Source organism: Trachurus japonicus, chromosome 8, assembly GCF_045865225.1.
Source record: "Trachurus japonicus isolate A0001 chromosome 8, Traja_1.0".
Taxonomy (NCBI): Eukaryota; Metazoa; Chordata; class Actinopteri; order Carangiformes; family Carangidae; genus Trachurus; species Trachurus japonicus.
This window is the reverse complement of record NC_140914.1, coordinates 24533617-24553828: the sequence shown is the minus strand read 5'-3', so window position 1 is coordinate 24553828 and position 20212 is coordinate 24533617. Positions and strand designations below refer to the sequence as shown.

The 20212-nt window shown below is 41.1% G+C and overlaps 2 protein-coding genes across 2 annotated transcripts; one reads left to right on the top strand and one right to left on the bottom strand.

Annotated features, from left to right (window-relative positions):
• The first annotated feature begins 1416 nt into the window (after positions 1 to 1416).
• On the top strand, positions 1417 to 8665 carry cd9r (CD9 molecule related). Its single transcript, XM_085784882.1, has 9 exons — positions 1417 to 1540; positions 1801 to 1901; positions 2358 to 2463; positions 2551 to 2648; positions 4848 to 4922; positions 5051 to 5155; positions 5660 to 5755; positions 5884 to 5967; positions 7439 to 8665. Exons 2-9 carry the CDS (start codon positions 1836 to 1838, stop codon positions 7526 to 7528), a joined length of 720 nt encoding a protein of 239 aa, XP_085641008.1. The 5' UTR covers positions 1417 to 1540; positions 1801 to 1835; the 3' UTR covers positions 7529 to 8665.
• A 1-nt stretch (position 8666) lies between these two features.
• Positions 8667 to 18271, bottom strand: LOC146983356 (uncharacterized). Its single transcript, XM_085784881.1, has 14 exons — positions 17756 to 18271; positions 16813 to 16968; positions 16567 to 16685; positions 15924 to 16095; positions 15704 to 15822; positions 12956 to 14735; positions 12610 to 12699; positions 12288 to 12463; positions 12076 to 12170; positions 11360 to 11487; positions 10998 to 11178; positions 9632 to 9782; positions 9367 to 9436; positions 8667 to 8719 (listed from the first exon to the last, which is right to left on the bottom strand). Exons 1-14 carry the CDS (start codon positions 18225 to 18227, stop codon positions 8700 to 8702), a joined length of 3729 nt encoding a protein of 1242 aa, XP_085641007.1. The 5' UTR covers positions 18228 to 18271; the 3' UTR covers positions 8667 to 8699.
• Positions 18272 to 20212: the final 1941 nt, after the last annotated feature.

Sequence of the window (20212 nt, the reverse complement as noted above, 5' to 3'; positions counted from 1 at the left end):
AAACTAACAAAAAAACCGAAAGGGAAACCACGGTGAAGATGGAAAAGTAGGCTGGGCGAGGCAAACGGGACTGGAGACAACGGAAGGGCTGTGGGCAGAAAGAAAAGACAACAGGCGAAAAAAGCAGGAACAAACACAACCGAGGACGGTGAACCTGCAGTTCACCACCACGAGTGGGTTAACAACGAACTAGCAAAGAGCGGGGAGAGCGCGAGCAGGGGGTGGGAATCAGAGCAGATGAGTTGCAGGTGAGGTGGTGGGGGGTGAGCGCGAGCAGCCAAAACCAGTTTACACAAACAGCCACACGCACGCGCGCACGCTGCTGACGCCACCAGTCCAGTCTCCTCTCCCTGAAATAAACAGGAAAAACCTATTATCATGTGTATTTAACGTTAGGTAAGACATCGCATTGGCGCAAAAACAATAAAAGAATAAAATGTTTGGTGTTTACCATTATCCTCAGTTCATCTCCTGCACTGTAAAGGTCACCAAAGAGGGCACGTTTGCGACGGGAGCATAGAGGACGGGAGGCTGTCTGAGAGATTGGACAGGGCATCTTGACTGGTAAACAGATCGTTAAACGGCGAGGGCAGGCAAAGTTCACGCTGCGAGACAAATACTGCCTTCTGTTACATGAAATCGTTTACAGTAGAGAGATCTGTCTAAAAAGCAAGCAAATGCAAGCCAAAAATGTGGAGAAGTCCCTGACTCTCTTGATGACACCAGAGTTTATAGCTACTCCAGTTGAAATGGATGATTCAACTAAGCTCCCTTACAAAGGCAATTTCCACCTCAACATTAAATTTAGAGTTGCTGCGAGGCTTTCTTATTTTACTGTTATCAACCAATTCCGTTTTTGTTGGTTTCATCATTACCAGAGATGTGAAAAAGCTGTTGTTTTTGCAGAATCTGAAATGTTCATTATTTTCACTTTTGTGGAGGATTTAAATATTAGGCCTACCCAAATCTGCCACTTTGACTGTAAAATACTTTCATTCAACCATATAGGCTACATCCCAGATATGACAAAGATGTGGTTGTGCTTTGTTCTACCAGGTGTTAGTGTCTCAAAGACTGAGGCATCTAGGGAAAGTTTTTCCTCTGAGATATAGGCTAATCTCTCTCTTGGAAATTAACAGGAGAATGATGACGAACAACTAGCCTACATTTATTTGTGAGTAGGCTAAGTTCCTGTTTTAAGTGCACACAATGTCCCATAGGCTCATAAATGAAACAAACCTGCACATGACAGAACCTAAGGAATTTACAGTAGGCTATATTCTCGTATCTCTCGTTTCCTTAAGTTTCGTTTATCCTCTCATGTTGTCTCCTCCATCCCCGCGTGCCCCCTGGCGTCTCTCTCAGCCAATGGTAAAGCTGAGCGAGCTCAAGGAGGCGGGACATAACGAAGACCGAGGCTGTGAAACAAACACGCAGCAGCATTTGGAGCTTGCATCCGTTGCCTGCTGGAGAGACTTCCCGGCTTCCTCCTCACAGACGAAACAAGAGTATCCAAGCTCTCTGCAAACTGCAAATACAGGTATTTATCTCCTCCGTGGTTAACTTTGTGTTCGTCATGGCTGCCACGTCATTCGACGCTACAATATCTTAAAAAGATAGAGCACCGTTCAAACCTAACAGCGTAATACAGAATTTACAGCTAAAACACTGCGTAATCTTCCAGACGAAGAGGTTACAGTGCTGCATGTGTTCGTCGGTGTTGTAAATAAACTGTACGTGTAGACTGCGACGCAACAGGCCTGCAGGACTGATGAGGTCATTCCTTCATACACCTTTCAGGCTTCATTAGTGCTCTCAAGAAGCCGCTGGTCATCATGGCACTGGATGGATGTGGCATCGTCTGCAAATATATCCTGGTCCTCTTCAACCTCATCTTTGCGGTAAGTTTTATTCACGCATTCACTCTTGTCTTTTCCCCCTTTATTTTTTTCTTTATATTCCACAAATAGCTATACGAATAACGTTTTCTAGGTTAAGATGAAAAAAAAAAAAAAATCAATATGGTGCAATATACTGGAGTTTCATTTCTGGCCACCAACTGGTCTTTCCAGATAAGAAAGTTACATGACATGTGTGCACGCCAGTCTAAAAAAAATCTGGTTTACTGTTCCTGCCCCTGCCCTGTGATTTACTGCCAGGTGCTGAATTGTGGTAGTTTAATGTATTTTTTATAGTTTGACATGGTTTAAATAGTTTTCTTCATAGTAGTGTCCCACAGTCAAATTTTGGATTACCTAGGTTTTTGTTTTAGTTTTTGTGTGTAGGTCAGGTTCTTCTACAGTGTGAAAGAATCATCAGGTTAACTTAACACAGTGGTTTTATTTCCTGTTTGGCAGCTGGTGGGGTTTGCCTTCTTGGTACTGGGTATGTGGCTGAGATTCAGCAATGACACCAGAGGCATCTTCGAAATAGAGTCCCTCAACTCAAGTGCATTCGTTATTGGTAAGTTTTTACCCCCAAATTGTTCCATTTTGAAAGTATAGGCAGTTCTTTGCTTCTTACACATACACATATGTATTTTTGTATCAGGTGTGACAGTGCTGATAGTTCTGGGTACCGTGATGCTGGTCGTGGTGATGTTTGGAGACTACGGTGCCTGCAATGAGAAAAAATGTGCTCTGCAAGTGGTAAGATGTTTTTTTTTCTACTCACGGTGACTGGAGAACAGGCGAGTTTCCTGTTTTGAAACCTGACAGTTATATGCGCCAAACTGAAAGCACTAGTGAAGTGTTTGTTCTTCTTGATGAAGTAGTGTGACAACGCAACAAAAACAACAAACATACAGTCCATCAATCTCTTTTTCTGTAGTGTCTGCAATGCTGTAAAAACCACAAAGCCCAGACTTCCTCTTTTTCCTGCCAGAATAGGTGGTGTCAAAGAGCTTGCAAAGTTAAACTTGCTTAGAAAAGTCATTTTCAGCTAGTGCCAAGACGATGAGTTTCGAGTTTCGAGTTTCTTGTATTCAGCGATTGCATTACTATTTGATCATTAGTCTCCACTCTGTCCACCCTCCCTCCTCATGAGGACAGGGGTTACTGACAGACACAGAAAGATTTTATCAGTACACCTGTGTGACACCAAAATATGTAGCAGTGATAGATTGGCCAGGTCACATGAGATAAATAAAATCATCATGGGTAATGTTTCAGACAGGAAGTTAAACAGGTGCGACAGACCACGGCTAAATACACAAAACCTGATTGGTGCATCTATTGGTAAAATCAAGACTGGCGGAAACTAAAATGATGCAAGATAACAACTTCTTCTTTTCTCTGAGAATTTCAACAAAAGAGACCAAAATTTGCACGTCACTTCATTTTGCCTCGGTGCAGTGCCTAAACCTCACACCCTCCAGCAAGATGTCTGTATACCTATGTGTATGTGTCAGACAAATCAACAATACATGACTGAATGTTGCAATACAACTATAAAATAACTTTAATAATACACTTAAACAAGCCACAATAAGGGCTCTTTAAGAAGACATTCAGTCATTCAAGGCCGAATGCTCAGTTACCTAACCGATAAGAACAACAGTACAACTGAACACATTATTGTTAGAAGTCCATCATTGTAATACTTTCATGTAAAACTATGCTCGGATATCTTGCATTGTGCAATTTACCTAAACCCCCACTAAAACAGACCACACCATAAATTAGTCACGTCCTGAGGTTCGGTTAGTGTTAACCAATATGTAGAAGTTGTAATCCTTACATCAAAGTACCAGCTAGTACATGTCTCACAGCAACTGTTTATTTATAATTGCAGCAGACGCATATTTTCTCCCAATTTCTAACCACAAAAACGGTTTCAGTTTCATGCTGAGAAACACCCACAGTCCCACACTGCATGGGCGAGAGACTAATGGATGTGAGGGAGGAATGGGTAATGTGAGGAAATCTTTTTAAGTTTCATTTTGCTCCGTCTCTGGTGAGACCTTTGAATCTTTGGGATTCTGCACTTTTGACCTTTGTCTTTATTTGGCACCCAGCAGTCTGCTGTTTTCATTCCTCGCCTGTTCTGCCAGTGACAAGATTTACACTTTTTAAAGCTTTTTTTAAAAGACAGAGTCTGGTGGTGTGAAACGACGTCTCCAACAACGTGGGCAGTACGAACGATCAAACAGGGATTAAAATATATTGCGAAATCAAACTTACACACATTTGTTGCACAATTTTCAGATTGCAGCCAAAAAGACACTCAAATAGTGTTTGTTAGTTTCCCACTGATTCCTTCTTTGATGGGAATTATAGAGTTTTATCTCATAGTCTTGTCACAGCGTTGCTTTGGTAAAGTTCAGAGGCATTCCTTAACAGTTACATAGCAGAAGACTGAAGAGGCTTGTGTGCTGTTGGTACAACCAGGCAATGACACATGTGAACTCTCTGAATGGTAACACAGAAAAGTTGAGGAGCAAAGATATTTGCACAACAACAAACTGTTTTTGTCTGAGCTGAGTTAATATGAAGCTGATGGAAACAAGAAATGTGTTTTATGATCAGACAGAACATGTCAATCATCAGTCGTTGCAGTCTGTTAACAGTAGTTTCATAAGTTAAAATGGCCATGTTGTAGATGCATTAAATTTAATGCTTTATAAAAGTGGTGAAATTACTGCTTGTTACACTTGGTAGAAAATGTTATATTAAATAAGTGCAATGGTGGGAGGTAATCTTTCCACTGTGGGAAACAAAAAACAAGTGTATTTGCACATCTTTGTGTTATGTGGTTTGTTTACCTGTTCCTGTGTGCTTATTGCATTAATCAGTTTCATTAAAGTCTTTTAATTAAAGTTTATTGACTTCTTCTCCCTCCCCCCTCAGTTCTCTGCCCTTGTAGCCATCCTGGCTGGAGCTGAGGTTGCTGTTGGAGTGCTTGCCTATTCCAGGAGATATCAGGTAAGAGGGAAACGGAGAAGGGTGGGAGGAAGAGCAATAGAGATGGAAAACTATCAAATCAATAACTTGTAAATGCCTTTTACTGTATTTGTAACCATGATGTTGTGTTTTTAATATTCACAATCTAGGTTGGATTGAGCATGGCAGAGTTCTACACCAGCATGTACCTTCTGTATGTGAAAAGTACAGGAGACCCAGCAATTGGTGTCACTCTCACATTCATCCACAACGCAGTAAGCACCAACCAACCAACCAACCAACCATTCCCTCATTGCAATAACTTTGGATGAGTTTTGCACTTAATCCTTTACTTTTTATGATCAATTGGTTATATAACAATGGATAATGTTTAAATCTTATAAAATAAACATTTTATGTCACATCAGAGTGTATTTCATGTCGACCCATTTTATTTCATGATGTCACTTAATAACAGTGGTGATGTCACTGGCCTCTCGCCATTCAGCCAATCACACGTTCCCTGCCTCTACTTTCCTAACAAGCTCAACAACTGTTGCCAATATTCAGCTAGCTGGCCCGATTGGCTTACTTAGCTAAATTTAGTTCTGGTAGCAGATGTTGAGCTTGATAGGTTAAGAAGCAGGGAGTACGTGATTGGCTGAAAGGTGAGAGAGCAGCGCCAACAGCAGTCATGAAAACAACATTGAGATAACAGTTCATTTTTTGCACATTTGAATTAATACCTGCCCTGCCCTTCTCCTCTACTTGCTCTGTAGCTTCACTGCTGTGGAGTGACAGGGATCCCGCTGGTGGAGGTGGCTAAAAACACCTGCCCTAAACCTGATGGATTTTTGGAGAACTTCAAAATGCCAGTAAGTTGGTATTATTGATCCAATATTGTCCTAATTCTTAAAGTTACATGGACTTATCTGTATCTGCTGACTCTGGTTTAAGTACAGTATAGGTGCTCACAGTTTGTCTTGTCTTTGTCTTCTTACAGAGTTGCCCTGACCTCATCGCAAATGTCTTTGACAGTAAGGCACCACTTGTTACAGGGGCCTTCGTTGGAACTGGAGCTCTGTTGGTAGGCAAAAGTGTTGCATGTTGCACATTTCAGTATTTGGATGCAGTGAATGAAGTTAATTTGACAAAAGGGTTTTAAACTAGGATTCAGTGTAAATCTAAAAGTTCACCATGAAGTGCAATAAAATGGGAGTTAGAGATGTACTGTAGACACAGGTCTTTACCTTGGCTGCTGGCTTCAAACCTACCTATCTATGGTTAGACAGAAAAGAACATGGACTAATGTCCTGTTGAATTACATTGCAGATGGGGTTAAAACAAAAACAAAAATCTTCAAGACTGTACTGTACTGAGGGAAAGGATTGACTGACAGTAAATGTGACCATTAAGTTTGTGAAATACCTGCTTCATTCAGCTGCATGCATGTGGTCAAGCTTAGCTGTTTTTTGCTCTTGATGATTATAAAGTTATCGACCAAGTTCTAATAACTCTGCATCCCTCTGTCTCTCTCAATCAACACTTCTCCCTCCTGCCTTGCTTTAAAAATTCATCCTCATTTTTCATTCTCTTGACCATTTGCTGCTATAGTTCATTGCTCTGATTGCCAGTGTGACGCTCGGTAGAAAGATTCATCAGTCTGGCTCAACGCCTCAGTACATCATCCTGACTCAGTCCACCACCACCCTGGCTCACCCTCAACCACCTCAGCAGCAGTTTGTCTCCACCTCCTACCCTGACCCAGACCCAGTCATCTTCACACCTCTCACTGTGGCCAACATCCCTGTGGCTCAGCCTTAGTGCGCTCGGACCAGCTTTCACTCTCTGTACTACTGTGTTTTTATCTACAATGCTTTGACTTAGAGAATAGAAAATAACCACCTCTCTCAAAGAGGTCACTGCAAGATGTTGTCACAGTAATGACAACATCTGTGTTGTTGGATTAATATTCCTCATGCACAGCGATAATTAGCCAAATGCTAATGACATACCAAGGTTTTCCAAGCACAGTCACGGTGGATGATTTTGACAGCCAACACCTTTTTTTCTAATCAAAGAACATGGGCTCCTTTTTAAAGATAATCATTTAACAGTTATGCATCACTAAGTCCTATAGATAAAATATCCACACTCCTTAAATTTGTTTTAAAGAAGTTGCTACTTTTTTCCCCTTGTATTTTTCTGCATTCTAGTAAAGTATTTTTTCCCCACAGAGATTCAGTTCAGTCTTTTTGCTTTTTCTTCCACAAATTGATATCTGCAGCAGGACAAAACTTTACAGGCAGTGGATTTTCCTTTACATGGCTACTTACTCCTCACTGAACATTTTCCTTCTCCAGTTTCATACATGCTTCTGTTTGTGGCTGCATGCTGACTAGTAGTACGGGCTGTGCTGCTGCTTCTCCCCCTTGCTCGTTCTGTGGCTGGTTTAATCCTGGAGGTGATAAAGGGTATGCAGATTTATTTTCACTTCACATTTCCTTACGCCATCCCTGCTCTTTTCTTCCCCTTCTCCCTCTGTGTTCGCATGATAGATTACTGCCCTGGTCTGTTCCATCATCCTCCTGCAACAGCTCAAGAAAATCAGTCGGGACATCAATGCCTACTATTCGACCGTCTACTAAAGAAGAGGATTTAGGTTTTAACCTTTGCCCTCTTCTGCCTCATCCGACCATTGCTGGATTTCTGGCTCAACCAGCATATCAATGTTTACAGATTTTACTCTGTATGTCAACTACTGACCACACTAGTATTGTATCAACTAGAATTATTATACCCTAAAACATCACATCAAGCTCAGAATCTGACCTATTATGAAAACTTAAATGCCAAACAAATACCTGCTTTGCTCAGAGCAACCATCAATATTTTATTGTGCTTTTTACATCCATTTATCCAACCAGAGTCTGTGACAGTATAGTACTGTATTAACCCGACAGACCTCTATCAATGTGGGCGTATAAGTAGCACAAAGATCAGAGAACCACATCCATTTAATGACAATTCAAGAGTGTCAGAGACGTGTGTTTTATCACAAACGTCGACCTGCCTGTTGCACATTCCCTCTGAATATGCAGTGTTTTGTGTGTTGCTGCATGTGGAGGAGTTAAACGTTCACTGAAAATGATAAATGCAAAAGGGAGCATTTTGTTAAATCTATGTTTTTATGTAAGGTTCAAAATATTGTGAACTTGGGAGTTTGTTAGATTGTAAAGTTGTGCTGCATTATCTTCACACTGGCCTTTACACCAGTCACTCAGTTTGAGAGATTGTAATGACTGGATACTTAGCTTCACTTTCTTGTTGAAACTCTTTATTTTATTACTGATAGATGTGAAAGTTATATTGGTACTAGAGTTATTTTCATTTGCATTGCAATTTTTGTTTTGTAAAAAGAGGCATTCCACTTAAGTTACATTGTTGTGTGTTCAAGGGCATCAGGACTGGCCAAAAGATAAATATAAAAATCATGTACCATCTTCGATAAGAGGAAAACACCGTGACATTTCAACGTTTAACTTTCATTCCTTCAGATTTCCGTTGCTGTCAAAAGCTTCCGTGACCAAACAAAAATAGATAAAGTGTCCTACTTCAAAACAGTTTAATGCCTTTGACTGCTTGTGATTTATTTGTACTTGTTAGTGCCATAGATGCATCGCACTATGTTGTTTCAGTTCACAATTTAAGAAATGAATATTCCGCTGTATTTTTTTGCCCCTTCCTCAATTGTGTACTTGTTTCCATAAAAGGACAAAACGAGAGTGCAGTTTTGTAAAAGTGTCTTTATTTCATTGTTCACACATTACTGTTGGGACCTAGGAGGAAAAAAAAAAGTAAATGTTGACATCACTGGCATCTGAGAATTCACAGCCGATAAGTGACGTTTTATCTACAGGTTGTTGTGATAACACTCATTTCATTGTAACAGCCTGATTTGTGATCGCTAAGTGCACCCTTTTATTGAAGCACTGGGTCCTTGGAGCGCAAAGTGAAATATAATAACTTAATTGAATAATGGAACGAAAATCATGTACCCACAGTGTGTAGATAATGCACCAAGAGGAATTTATCCACAGCTCTGGGGGTGGCTACATAAATATTTGTGTGTAGCAGACAGTTGAAGTCCAGTTACCAACATTGAATAGTACAAGGATAAACTTGTTAATTTCCAACTTTGCTGAAGTAGTAAATGTAAAAACAAAATTAATGAAACTTTGAATGTTAATGCAAACTGTTCACTATTCTAGTGAGGGAAGAGCAGTACAGTCTACAATTAGAGCTAGTTTGTACACTCAGAGATGTGAGATAAAGTTGCAAAACCAAATCTATAGAGTTGGATACCAAACCTTTTAAGTCCTTTAAATATCAATCAATACATTTCTAACCAGTTCCTAGAACTATGTTAGCCTTCAGATATAGTCATGAGCCACATCCCAACTTGTTTCTACGTTGTTGAACTTACTGTTGCTCCAGATGACAGTGCAGTCAGCATCTGCAGCAAAGCACACCTCTGTCAAGCACAAGAAGTAGATCTGGAGATTTAAAAAAGAAAAAATAAACAAATGGATAAGAAAAATGTTTAGAATTGCTGCACTACATAATTACAGTGATCCTAAGTTTACACTTGGGCTACTTTCAAGGTTACACCCCCTAAATATGAGTACATTACCAGTCACTGACATGAAAACAGTCGCTATTTTCTTGTGAGTTTGTTAAGTGGGAGGTACCTCTGGATCCTGCAGGAGAGACTGTCCTTCTCTCATGTCAGAGGAACTTTGTGAGGGCAGGGACAGGAAGCGGGAGATTATGATCCTCCGGATGTGGTAGGGAGCAGAGTGTGGGGAAGGAAGCAGCTGTGAATCACTGTGGCTGGGGAAGCTTAACACAGAGGTGACAAGACTGTTACAGTTTAGAAGATATTTTGCTGGGGCTTGCACCCTAGAATAGGGTGCAGGCAATGTTTACATTAATATTAACAGTTACATTTTTAAAATCAGTACACATGATGCATGCCATCAGTATGATGATCATCTGCTAATGTGATTGGATTGGATTCCTCCTCAAGGTGCGTCATTGTTGACTGCAGACTTATGAGAATCCAGCTGTTAGTCTTTTCAAACCATTTTCTCAAACCATCAGTTCTAAGGAAAACTATTGACTTGGCATTGTGAAAATCTCCTCAAGACTAATATTATGAAAACATGGCTTTGGAATAAAGTGATGGACAGACCACCCTCACCATCAGGATCAAAGTAATAGATTATCACATTTCCTCCCACCAGTCATGGTACTTTTTCTTGACATGCACAGTCTATCAAGGAAGGGGGACCACTTTATCTTATCCATGCTGAAGCGTGAAATTAGCATGAATAGTTATTGGTGAGCACACGGTCTCTTGTTTGTAGATGCTGCATCACCAGTCACTGAAGGAAATTGAACAAAACTGTCATTATAGTGACTCATTACTCACACCCCTGATCTGACAGCCAGCATCTGACAATTCAGGCCATTATCACTTTGATACTGTGTAGTGTGATCCTGGGATAAGGTCTGTTATTAGAGGGGTAATAATCCTTTCCCTTACTTGCAGAAGGCTGCTTAGATTCCATCTAAATTCAATAAAATACTGGCATATGAAGGAGAGTGGATGAGAATATCTAGACATGGCCTGAGAGATTCAAAACAGTCATATAATAAAACTAGTGTGGACCTGCTTCTACCATCAGATGGAGTCATATGCGTGGTGTAATATAAAAACACACCAAGTCATCAACAGGGCAAAGCATTATTGGGCATAAAATGGTGTATGTTTAATCAGCCAAGATGGATAAACTAGCTGGTTGTTCATAAACTCTTGAGCTTTGTGACTCTACAAAGGGAGATTCAGAAGGACTGGCCACAGACTGACTGAACCCACAGTCATAATCAAAGTAGCATTCAACATAAACCTTGGTAAATACCAAGACAAGTTGTAGTCAGTCATGATCCTGGTTAGTCCAGGGATCGAGTCTTTAAAGACTGGTAATAAAACAAACAATTAAAAACAAAACTAATTATTATAGTACTTATTGCATCATCTCTATATAAACATACCGACTGTAAATGGGCATCCAGCTGGTATATGGAGCCTGAGTGTAAGCCAGGCAGGAGTGAACCAGCAGCACCAGGTCCAGCTCTGGAGCCTCCTGCAGCCTCACTTCAAGATAAAGTGGACTGTCTCGCAGGAGACTGAGAGGCAGGTGAGCCTCAGGGTGGTAGCTGGTGAAGGACTCGTCTACAAAGAAAAAAAACGATATTATAACATTAAAGAAAAATATGAGGGTGGTCTGGAACAAGTAGATGAAGCTGTTGCTTTATCAACTTGCAGGCCCCCCAGAAGATCTGGTTCACTGACAGCTCAATGATTGACCAAAAGGTGCACTTTAACAAGATTATGAAAAAAGAAATCTGCTCGCCTGTTGCGATTCTTAGTTGCACAGTGACGGTTGCTGGTGCGGGCTGAACGGAAGGTGGTGGCTGATCCATCACATGGAGCCTCACTTCACCCGGAGAACCTGGGGAGGAACTACACTCCACCATCAGCCTGTGGATCAACACAGACAACTGAATTACAGAAGACAGTGGACAAATCAAACATGGATCTATTTCATAACAGTAGTGGTCCGTCTGTTAGAAATGCTTTTAATATCAAAAGTGAGTGGACTAAAAACAATAGTCACAAATATGATACATGCATGTAAAGTGACTAGTTTAAATATTATGACAAATTTGTTAAATGCATGACCAGACTACTGTCCCCAAAGGACATCTGTAGACTCTTTGGTGTTAGCCCAGCAACTGATTCCAGTGCACTTTGTGAGATAAAAGAACAAATCTGATCTAAAATGATAGAACAGAAGAATTCATTTCCACCACACAAAGGGGATGTCGGTAGGAGGGATGCACAATAATAATAATCATTGGTCCACTCTCAAAAGGCTGTCTGTGGGTGGATCAAAGGTTCTTTCATGAATCCAAAGGTATGACAGACCAAACCAAACATCCGTGCTACAAGGTGTTTGCAATGCAAATGTTTGATGTCACAGCCGAGCCGAATGACATTTCCCACATCCATCTTCGACCAAGTGGATCATATTTTTGAAATAAACACATGCAAACAGAAATAACATACCTGACAGGAGAGTAATCCTGCACAGAATCATGGTCTTGTTGAAGAGAGTGGAAACCTTGGACTTCCAAAAGATGAACCACTGTCTCCCCAAACACCTGACAAAGACACAACATTAAAACCATTTCCTGTTGACTGCACGTGATAAGTGTGATTATGTGATTAGTCGGAGCCAAAGCTTTGTCGATAGCATCACTATGTTTAGCTGTAACTACATGTTTGTTTACTCCACAGCCATCCAGGGGCACAATGTAGATGTCAGGGTCAGAGGTCAGTCTCTGCAGAGTGCAGGACACATTGCTGTTCTCCGAGGAATGAGCAGAAGAGGCCACAGTGGGCTCCACCACTGAGTCAGGCACAGCAAAGACAAAATGCTGCCCCATTGTACAGTCTGTTGGTGCACACACACAGTACAGTGTTTAAAAATCCATCTGTCTGAATACATTCACAAGAATCATCACATTGTGTGTGTTTCTTTATTGTGCATTAATTCTCAGTCAGACATGTCTTGACAAGGTTTGTGTTTTGGAGACTAACCCGTCACGGGGTATGAACAGCAGTCATCCGATACAGGGCCAAGGCCACAGGGTGAGGCAGAGGGTGTGTGTGTGTTTGCCCCAAGGTGATCTGTGTGCATAGCATAAACAAGAAAAGCAGAACTAGTTACAATATATCTAGTCAACGGCAAAGAAATTACAGGTGTATTAACGGATGAGTCACACAAACGTGCTTTACAAATGTTAGAGAGAGCCGGAGCCAGACTTTCAGACTGTTAGGACTGACCCACCGTCTGCCCCCTTGTGGTGGTGTGAGGTCAAGCAACAACTACTCAAATGTCTGTTACACACATGACATATTAACACTGATGAACAAAAGACTTTACCTCTCATTTCATTCTGTTCAGCGTCTTCTTCACCAGGATGCCCAAAAGGATCATATGGATGTTGTTGAGACATATAATGGGAATACAAGCTGTGCATCCAAGGGATGTTGGGATATCCCACTTCAGGAGTATGAACCAGTAAATCCATCCAGCTGTGGTCAGAGTCAGAGGGAGGATTAGGTTGTGATTTTGGGGATGCTTTTTCAGAGTCCATGCTGCCAGCAGGATGTGAGGAGTGGTGGTCTTTGGACACTTCTGGCTGGTAGAGGAGGTGGTAATAGTAGTGGTAGTAAGGATGTAGGTGGCCATTTTGAACATCATACATCAGTTCTGTTGGTGAACTAGTTGCTTGATGTTTGTGGTAGGATTGTTGCTCCAGTGCAAAGGAAGATGATTGAAGCAGAGGGTCTGAAGATTCTTTGGATGAAGGGTGAGCCGCATGGTCATCAGCGCTGTCTGAACTCTCAGGGGCATAATACATCTGATAGTAGTCGTAGTAAGATTGGTAGTTGTATGGGTAAGGAGGGGGATTCTGGTTAGATGGTGAGGGTAGAGACGGTTGTTCAAGAGTAGGCACTGCAACAGGATGTGGGTTATGAGAGTAATGATGTGCGAGGTGAGGTGGGACTGCAAGAGACACGGGGGTAGAGAGTTTGTTTTTGTCACCCATCTCTGACTTTACCTCATCATCAGCTTGAGAGAAAAGTGGGTTTTTGATCTGTTGCACTTTGATTATCATTCCATCAGTGTTTGGCTGATCTGTGTGGGGATTCATATTGTATTTGTCCTGACCTGGACGCTCTACAGAGCCAGAAAGTGGCTGAACATGAGACAAATTAGTGTTTGCAGCCATGCTGTTATGTAGAGAAGACAAACGTTTAGCTTCAGCTCTATCAATATGAGGAAAGTTGTAGTAGTGGTGGTAGTAGTATGGATACGGCTGTGGATAAGGTATGTGAGGCGCAGGAGCTTGGTGAACCGATTTAGGACTTGATGGATGAGAGGCAGCGTCGGGTACAGGGTCAAGGTCACCGTTTGAGTTTGGGTTAGACTGCTGGACATGGGGGGGCAACAAAGGGAATTCATGCGGGTAATAATAAGTGGGAGACGGTTGTTCGGGGACATCAGGACCTGGATCAGGATCTCGAGGTGGACCAGGAAGAGGGATTTTGGGGTGATGGTAGTAGTGGTAGTATGGGTTGAAGGCATGGCTGGGAGGCTGGAGAGAAGGTGCTTCAGCTTGAACTGGAGAGTCTGTAGCTGAGCAGGGTGCATGTGCAGTATCAGAAACACCTAACATAGGAGCTCCGTGATTTTGTTGTGGATCTGGATACTCCTCCTGTGTTGAATCATCCATTGCATCTGTAGATGGTAGAGAACTGTGAGCACTGAACTGTTTGTAGAACTCCCCGACAGGAATTTGCTGGGAGTAATAATCCAGGTAGCCCGGTTGGGAATCAACAGGGGGGGGAGTCTGTGGGCTAAATGAAGGGTCAGGAGTTGGAGATGGAGTAGAAGGGTTTCGCACGTTGTGAACATCAGGTCTAGGATACATATGAGGATATGTAGGGTGAGGATAGTAGAGTGGAGCCAGGTAGAAAGGCGGGGCCCACGGAGAGGGCTCCAGGATTTCTGGTTTTGGTTTTGTTGGCCCTCCGCTTAGATGATGAGGGTCGTTGACAAGAGGCTGATGAGTTAGGAGTTCTTCAGGAGGAGAGACAGGACAGGACAGTGTGAATGTTTTGTCTTGTATCTGAAGAGGCAGTGTGTATTTTCCATCCTGAAAAAAGAAGACCAGAGAGACCAGTGTTAACTGTTTAAAATGAACCCTGTGCAAACTGGACATATAGAAAGTTTGTCAATAGTTAGTCAATAAGAATACTGAATACTACTTCTAGATTTTGCAGCTGAGGTGAGGTTACTTAATATCTTTAAAACTGCATTATGTTGAAAAGAACATAGGTGGTTTTGATCTTGTTTCTTTACTTAATATTACTAAGTTATATTCAGGTCATTTTGGTGATGAATGGTGAACTTGCAGGAACTTCGAGGTCATCTGTTCACATATAAAGAACTCCATGACAAAAGAAACAGTTCACAGCAACAGTTTTAATAAACAGTGCTGCTGGATCGCAGTCTCATCTACTCTAAAAGTGTCTCTATGCACAAGATTCTAATTATAAATGTGTAAGCCCAACTCTAAGTAATAAAAAAAAAAAATATTCACCTAATTTAATCAATAGAGAAAATTCATAATTATGTGCAGGTAACAAAACTGAAATTGAAAAATATGAGATGAAAGAATATAAAATAAGAGATTAAAAAGTCATAATAGATAGAAAGTCAAAATAATTTTAATGAAATTTATTCAGTGGCATTTCCCAAACGTGGAGAAACAGGAAGTATATCTATATATAAAAAAAAAAACACTGCACAATGATTGCGAAATGATCGAAACTGTTGAACATCATGGGTCTGCAGTGGAGACACAGCTGCTAAGAGTGAGAGGACAGTTCCTGTAAAAGTTCCTACCCCCTCCCTTTACCAGGAACTCCTGCAGTGGAAACGCGCCTAGCTGTCAGTTTTGATTCTTCTGGTGCTGTAGTGGAAACATATTAACTAGTAGCAATCCATCAGTATACTAAATTAAATTGAAATTCCCTCTGTTGTTTCCATTAAAAAATTAAAATCAACTTTCTGGAAATGCACTTTTACAGCAGCACAATATGTAATCTGTATCCTTCTCACCTTTACTGTGATGCCACACGTAAGGTATGGAGCAGTGATTACAATCTCTGCACCTTGTGTGTCCAGGATGTAGCCACACTGCTCAGCTAACCCCACCAGAGGAGTCCACTCTCCTCTCACTGTGGTGAAAAGGGAAAAACTACCATCATGTTTATTTAAAGTCAGGAGAGAAATATTCCAAAGTCATTATCACTAAAAGGATAAAATGTTTGGTGTTTACCATTTATCCTCAGTTCCCCTATAGTCGCCTCTCCCTGCACTGTAAAGGTCATACCGTACAGGGAGCAGCACACAGAGGGCAGGTCTGTGACGAGAGGCTGTGTCTGAGAGACTGGACAGGACATCTTGACTGGGGTCCCCCTCCACAGCAGAGGCAACACATAACTGTCACCCTGCACAAAGACATTTTAAATACTGACCTAGGCTCTGCTTAAAAAACATTTAATAAAAACACATTTCTAAGGAACAAGGTTTTGTAATGAAATGATCTATAAAGCCCTTTACCATCTCAATGACATAAGAGTGTACCGAGTTATTCCAGGTTAAATGGATGATTCATTGGAATTCCCTTATAAAAAAAAAAAAAAGATTGTTTGTGGTGCTAGAGAACTATGGTCATCACTGATAAAAAAAAAAAAAGAATGAAACATATACCAAATATAGGAAACAATTTCTCTTTCTGAGATCAGGGAAAAATGAACATTCTGAGATTGATTTTCGGTTGTAAGGAGACATGACACAGCTAAGGGTACTTGACTCTACAACTGGGGCGCCAGGACAAGCTGTGTGGTAAAAGTCGGCTGTGATAAACTAATGTGTGTAATGGAGTCTGACTGGTTTTTAAATTGGTTTGGATCCCGTACCTCCTGTGTGACATGGCAGGCATCGTAGTGAGCCATCAGACTGAGGTCTCTCCATGTGGTCTGGACAGAGTAACCACACTGAGGTGGCAGCTGAGTCAGGGCCAGAGATGACTCATTCTCTGAGACACAAATAGACACAGAAACAAACCTTCATTTCCCTCTTTCTCCCATTGAAGCTATGAATACCAATGTCACCATCTTAAACATAAATGTGGAGCGTTTATAAATAGAAAGCTGTAGCTTCACCTTGAGCCAGCAGTAGTTGTACAGCTCGTCTCCTCCTGACAACGAGGGTCATGGCATCGTCTCCACACTCCACCACAGGCTGGAGCCTCTGCCAGCTCTCCTCTGAGCCTCTGACCTGCTGACCTCTGATCCTCCCCTGGCCTCTCCCAGCCTGGACTGCTTAACAAAAACAACCATAAATTCAGTGTCAACCATAAATGCAATAGTTGCATGCATACAACATTGATCAAAGTCTCTTTATGATAATATTTATCCAAACAGGATTTATCAGATCAAAACTTTGTATTTCTACCCATTCAGGGGATTTGATCTAAAAAACCACCCAAATAACAAGGCTTTGGAATCTGTCAGTTGCGATATCCGTAATAGGTTTAATTAAGTGTCACTGAAAAATGTTACGTGCAGAATGATACCTGTGGGAAGTTTGGCACAGCTTCCCCGTTATTATTTATCTGCTAATGGCTATGAACACAACTTCTTTAAAACAGTCATAGGATTTGATTGGCAGCATTTAGGATGTCATGAAAACTTAAACCCTCCACAATTATGGAAAGAAGATGACATGCATTGACAAGTTGAACTTAATAGTACACATAGCTGCAGGGTTTTTCTATAGAGGGAGTAGTAATTGTAAAGGTTGTTAAATAATTAAGTGAACTTTTGTTTTCAAGTCCTACTAATTGTTAAGTCTGAACCCATCTGGATTGAAACTTTAATGTTTCTTCCTCCCAAATATCTTCATTATCAGTCCACAATTATAGTCCAGATTAGAACAAAATTACATGACACCAATTTACACTAAAGCAGCACCATGTCTCCAGTAGCAAGCTCTGATGCTAAATGAATATTCTTTCGTTAATTTACAATTAAATATGCAAATAAACACAAACAAACGTGAGTTCTGTCATACGCAGGAGCCCACACAAGACCCCAGGGAGCTCACCTGACACAGCAGAGTCTGACTGGTAGCCCATGCTGGGGACGTCTGCTTCAAGTTGACCAATGATGTAAAATGTTCCTTTAATTACATGCCTGACTTTTCCTTCGCTACAGTCCTCATTTGATGGAAGAGCTGACGAGTACGTCTCCTCCTCCCTTTGCATTAGTCTGTGGGGGTTTGTGTCACTTGAAAAAGGCGCCATTGTGGCTCTCGGACTGTGTCCAGACTTCCCTCCAGAGCCTCCGGTCTGTGACCTGTCCGTGTTTTCCAGGTGCTCAAACGCTTCTTCTTGTTGTCGCTCTCTGTTCGGCCTTTTTGTCCTCAAACCGCTGTTCCTGACATTATGAAGAGCTAAAGGAGAATATGGTTGGGGGGAGTGAGTGGGCTCACACCGGCCCACTGCTGGTAAACTTATTGTTGTGATGGTGTAAATGAGAAGGACACCGACGCAGTATCCTTTCAGTCTTAAACGCATTTCCAAAACGAGTTTGTGTCTATGCACCAACTCACCGGGGCCGAGTGAAGGGCAACAGTGTTTTAGTAGACTTCCTAGTAACACACCTGCTCGTAATTGCGCATGGCGCGTGCTCACTGCTCTGCAGGCACGTGCTCTGTAGGTGGCGCAGTTAGATTTCCCAACATTCATTTACTAATTGTTCGAGGGTGTTAAAACTCTTGTGTTCGGTTGACATTGGTTTTGCTTCCTCATTGTTGGTGGTGCCATTAAGAAAAAGTAAGTATTTCATCTATTACTTCTACTAATAGTAGCCTACTACTAATACACTTTTTTTTTACCGGCATTTCTGATCATGTTACGTTCTGAAACAGCTCACTCAATAAGCATGACCATACATGTATTTACATATATTTATTTATATAAAATGGGGAAAGTGAAATATCAAGGTAATAGCAGTCAAACAAATAGATCATTAGATATAAATTATGCAAAAGGCCATTGTTTTTTGTTTTTTTATTGTTGAGTTATATTTCTTACTGTAATTATTTTTGCTCAGCAGACAATAAAAAACCTACACTAGATCAATTGTTATTAATTTATATCAGTACTCTTCTAGCCAGTAGAGGGCAGCACTGGATTGCACTAAGTCAGCTTTGTACAGTATTGTTTTCATTAACACTGATGCATTAATAAAGTTAGCAGTTACTTCTCGCCAAACTTAAGGGGTGAATTTTTCAGTATACAGTACTTTTTTTATTTTCATGAAAATAGCTTGTTTTCCATCTGTTTTATAATATTGAGTGGGTGGATTAATATCACAAAAAAGACTCTTATGTGTTTCAAATGCATTTTGTGTAACGAATTTCATGACATTTGACCTATCTAGTTTAGAAAAAGGGCAAAAAAACATTCTCTCTGTATTGTCAAACTGAACATACTGTGTCATCTAATTAATAGAGATAAATCATAAAGTCCTATAGGAAGTTAATTTACCACATAGCTCCTGTATATCATTTACATTTCATTTGCATGTCATTATTTGTTTTTGTGTGTGTTTTTTTTCATACTTTACAGAAATGAAATCTGTATATCCATTATTCTCCTCAACGGACTGTCATCTGGCCTAGTCATACAGTAAAATATTATTATGTATCAGGTATGGGATTATCAAATTGTAGGTGCTCCAACTTTGAATGAAAAAAGACGTTAGAGTGTCAGCGATGTTATCTGCAAACTATTGTGCAATCACACGAAGATCACAGTTAGTGTGCTGCCAAGTCCACCATCTGACAATAAGTGACTCTGCCAAGCAGTGATCATCAGTCATCACATTGTGGTCGTAATGCTATCAACTGAGGTAATTTTCTCTCAGTGGATGACTTATGAGGAATGTTCTGCTTGTAGGTTAGAGGAGGGCAAAATTCAGATTCAGATGAACCACACACCCATTCATCCACAACAGACTGAATGGTTTGAACAACCCCGCTTCATAAAGAGGATCTCAAACTGTGTGTGCACGTGCGTGTGCATGGAGGAGCAGGGTGGTTGATCAGTTGATGATGGGCGCGGCAGTTGGATGACTCATTTTAGAGTTGCCTAGCTACAGCCAGGAGTTGTTTTCTTTAGACTCGGAGCGTGAGTAGCTACAGTGTGTATGTCTGGATTTCATTGAGAGAGCAAGGCCTTGTGGGGGCGGCATAAATGCCCTGCTCCCAGCTTCCTGCTGAGGAGGAGCAGAAATGTTCCCAAAGAAGAAAAGAAATCACGTGAAGAAAAACTGGAGTTAAATGTAGTAATGTCAGCAAGGGAGGGAAAAACAGTGAAGTCTACGAGCGCTCGGGGTGAGGAAGTGAATCAAGAATGAAATCCCCTGGCCTGTAACCATGGAAACAGGTCTGCACAGCTAAATATGAGGAATTCTTTTTTTATTGAATGTAAACGGTGGCCGGGGCACCACAACTGACACACACGGCATTCGCCCTACTGGAAGCTGTGGGGCTCAT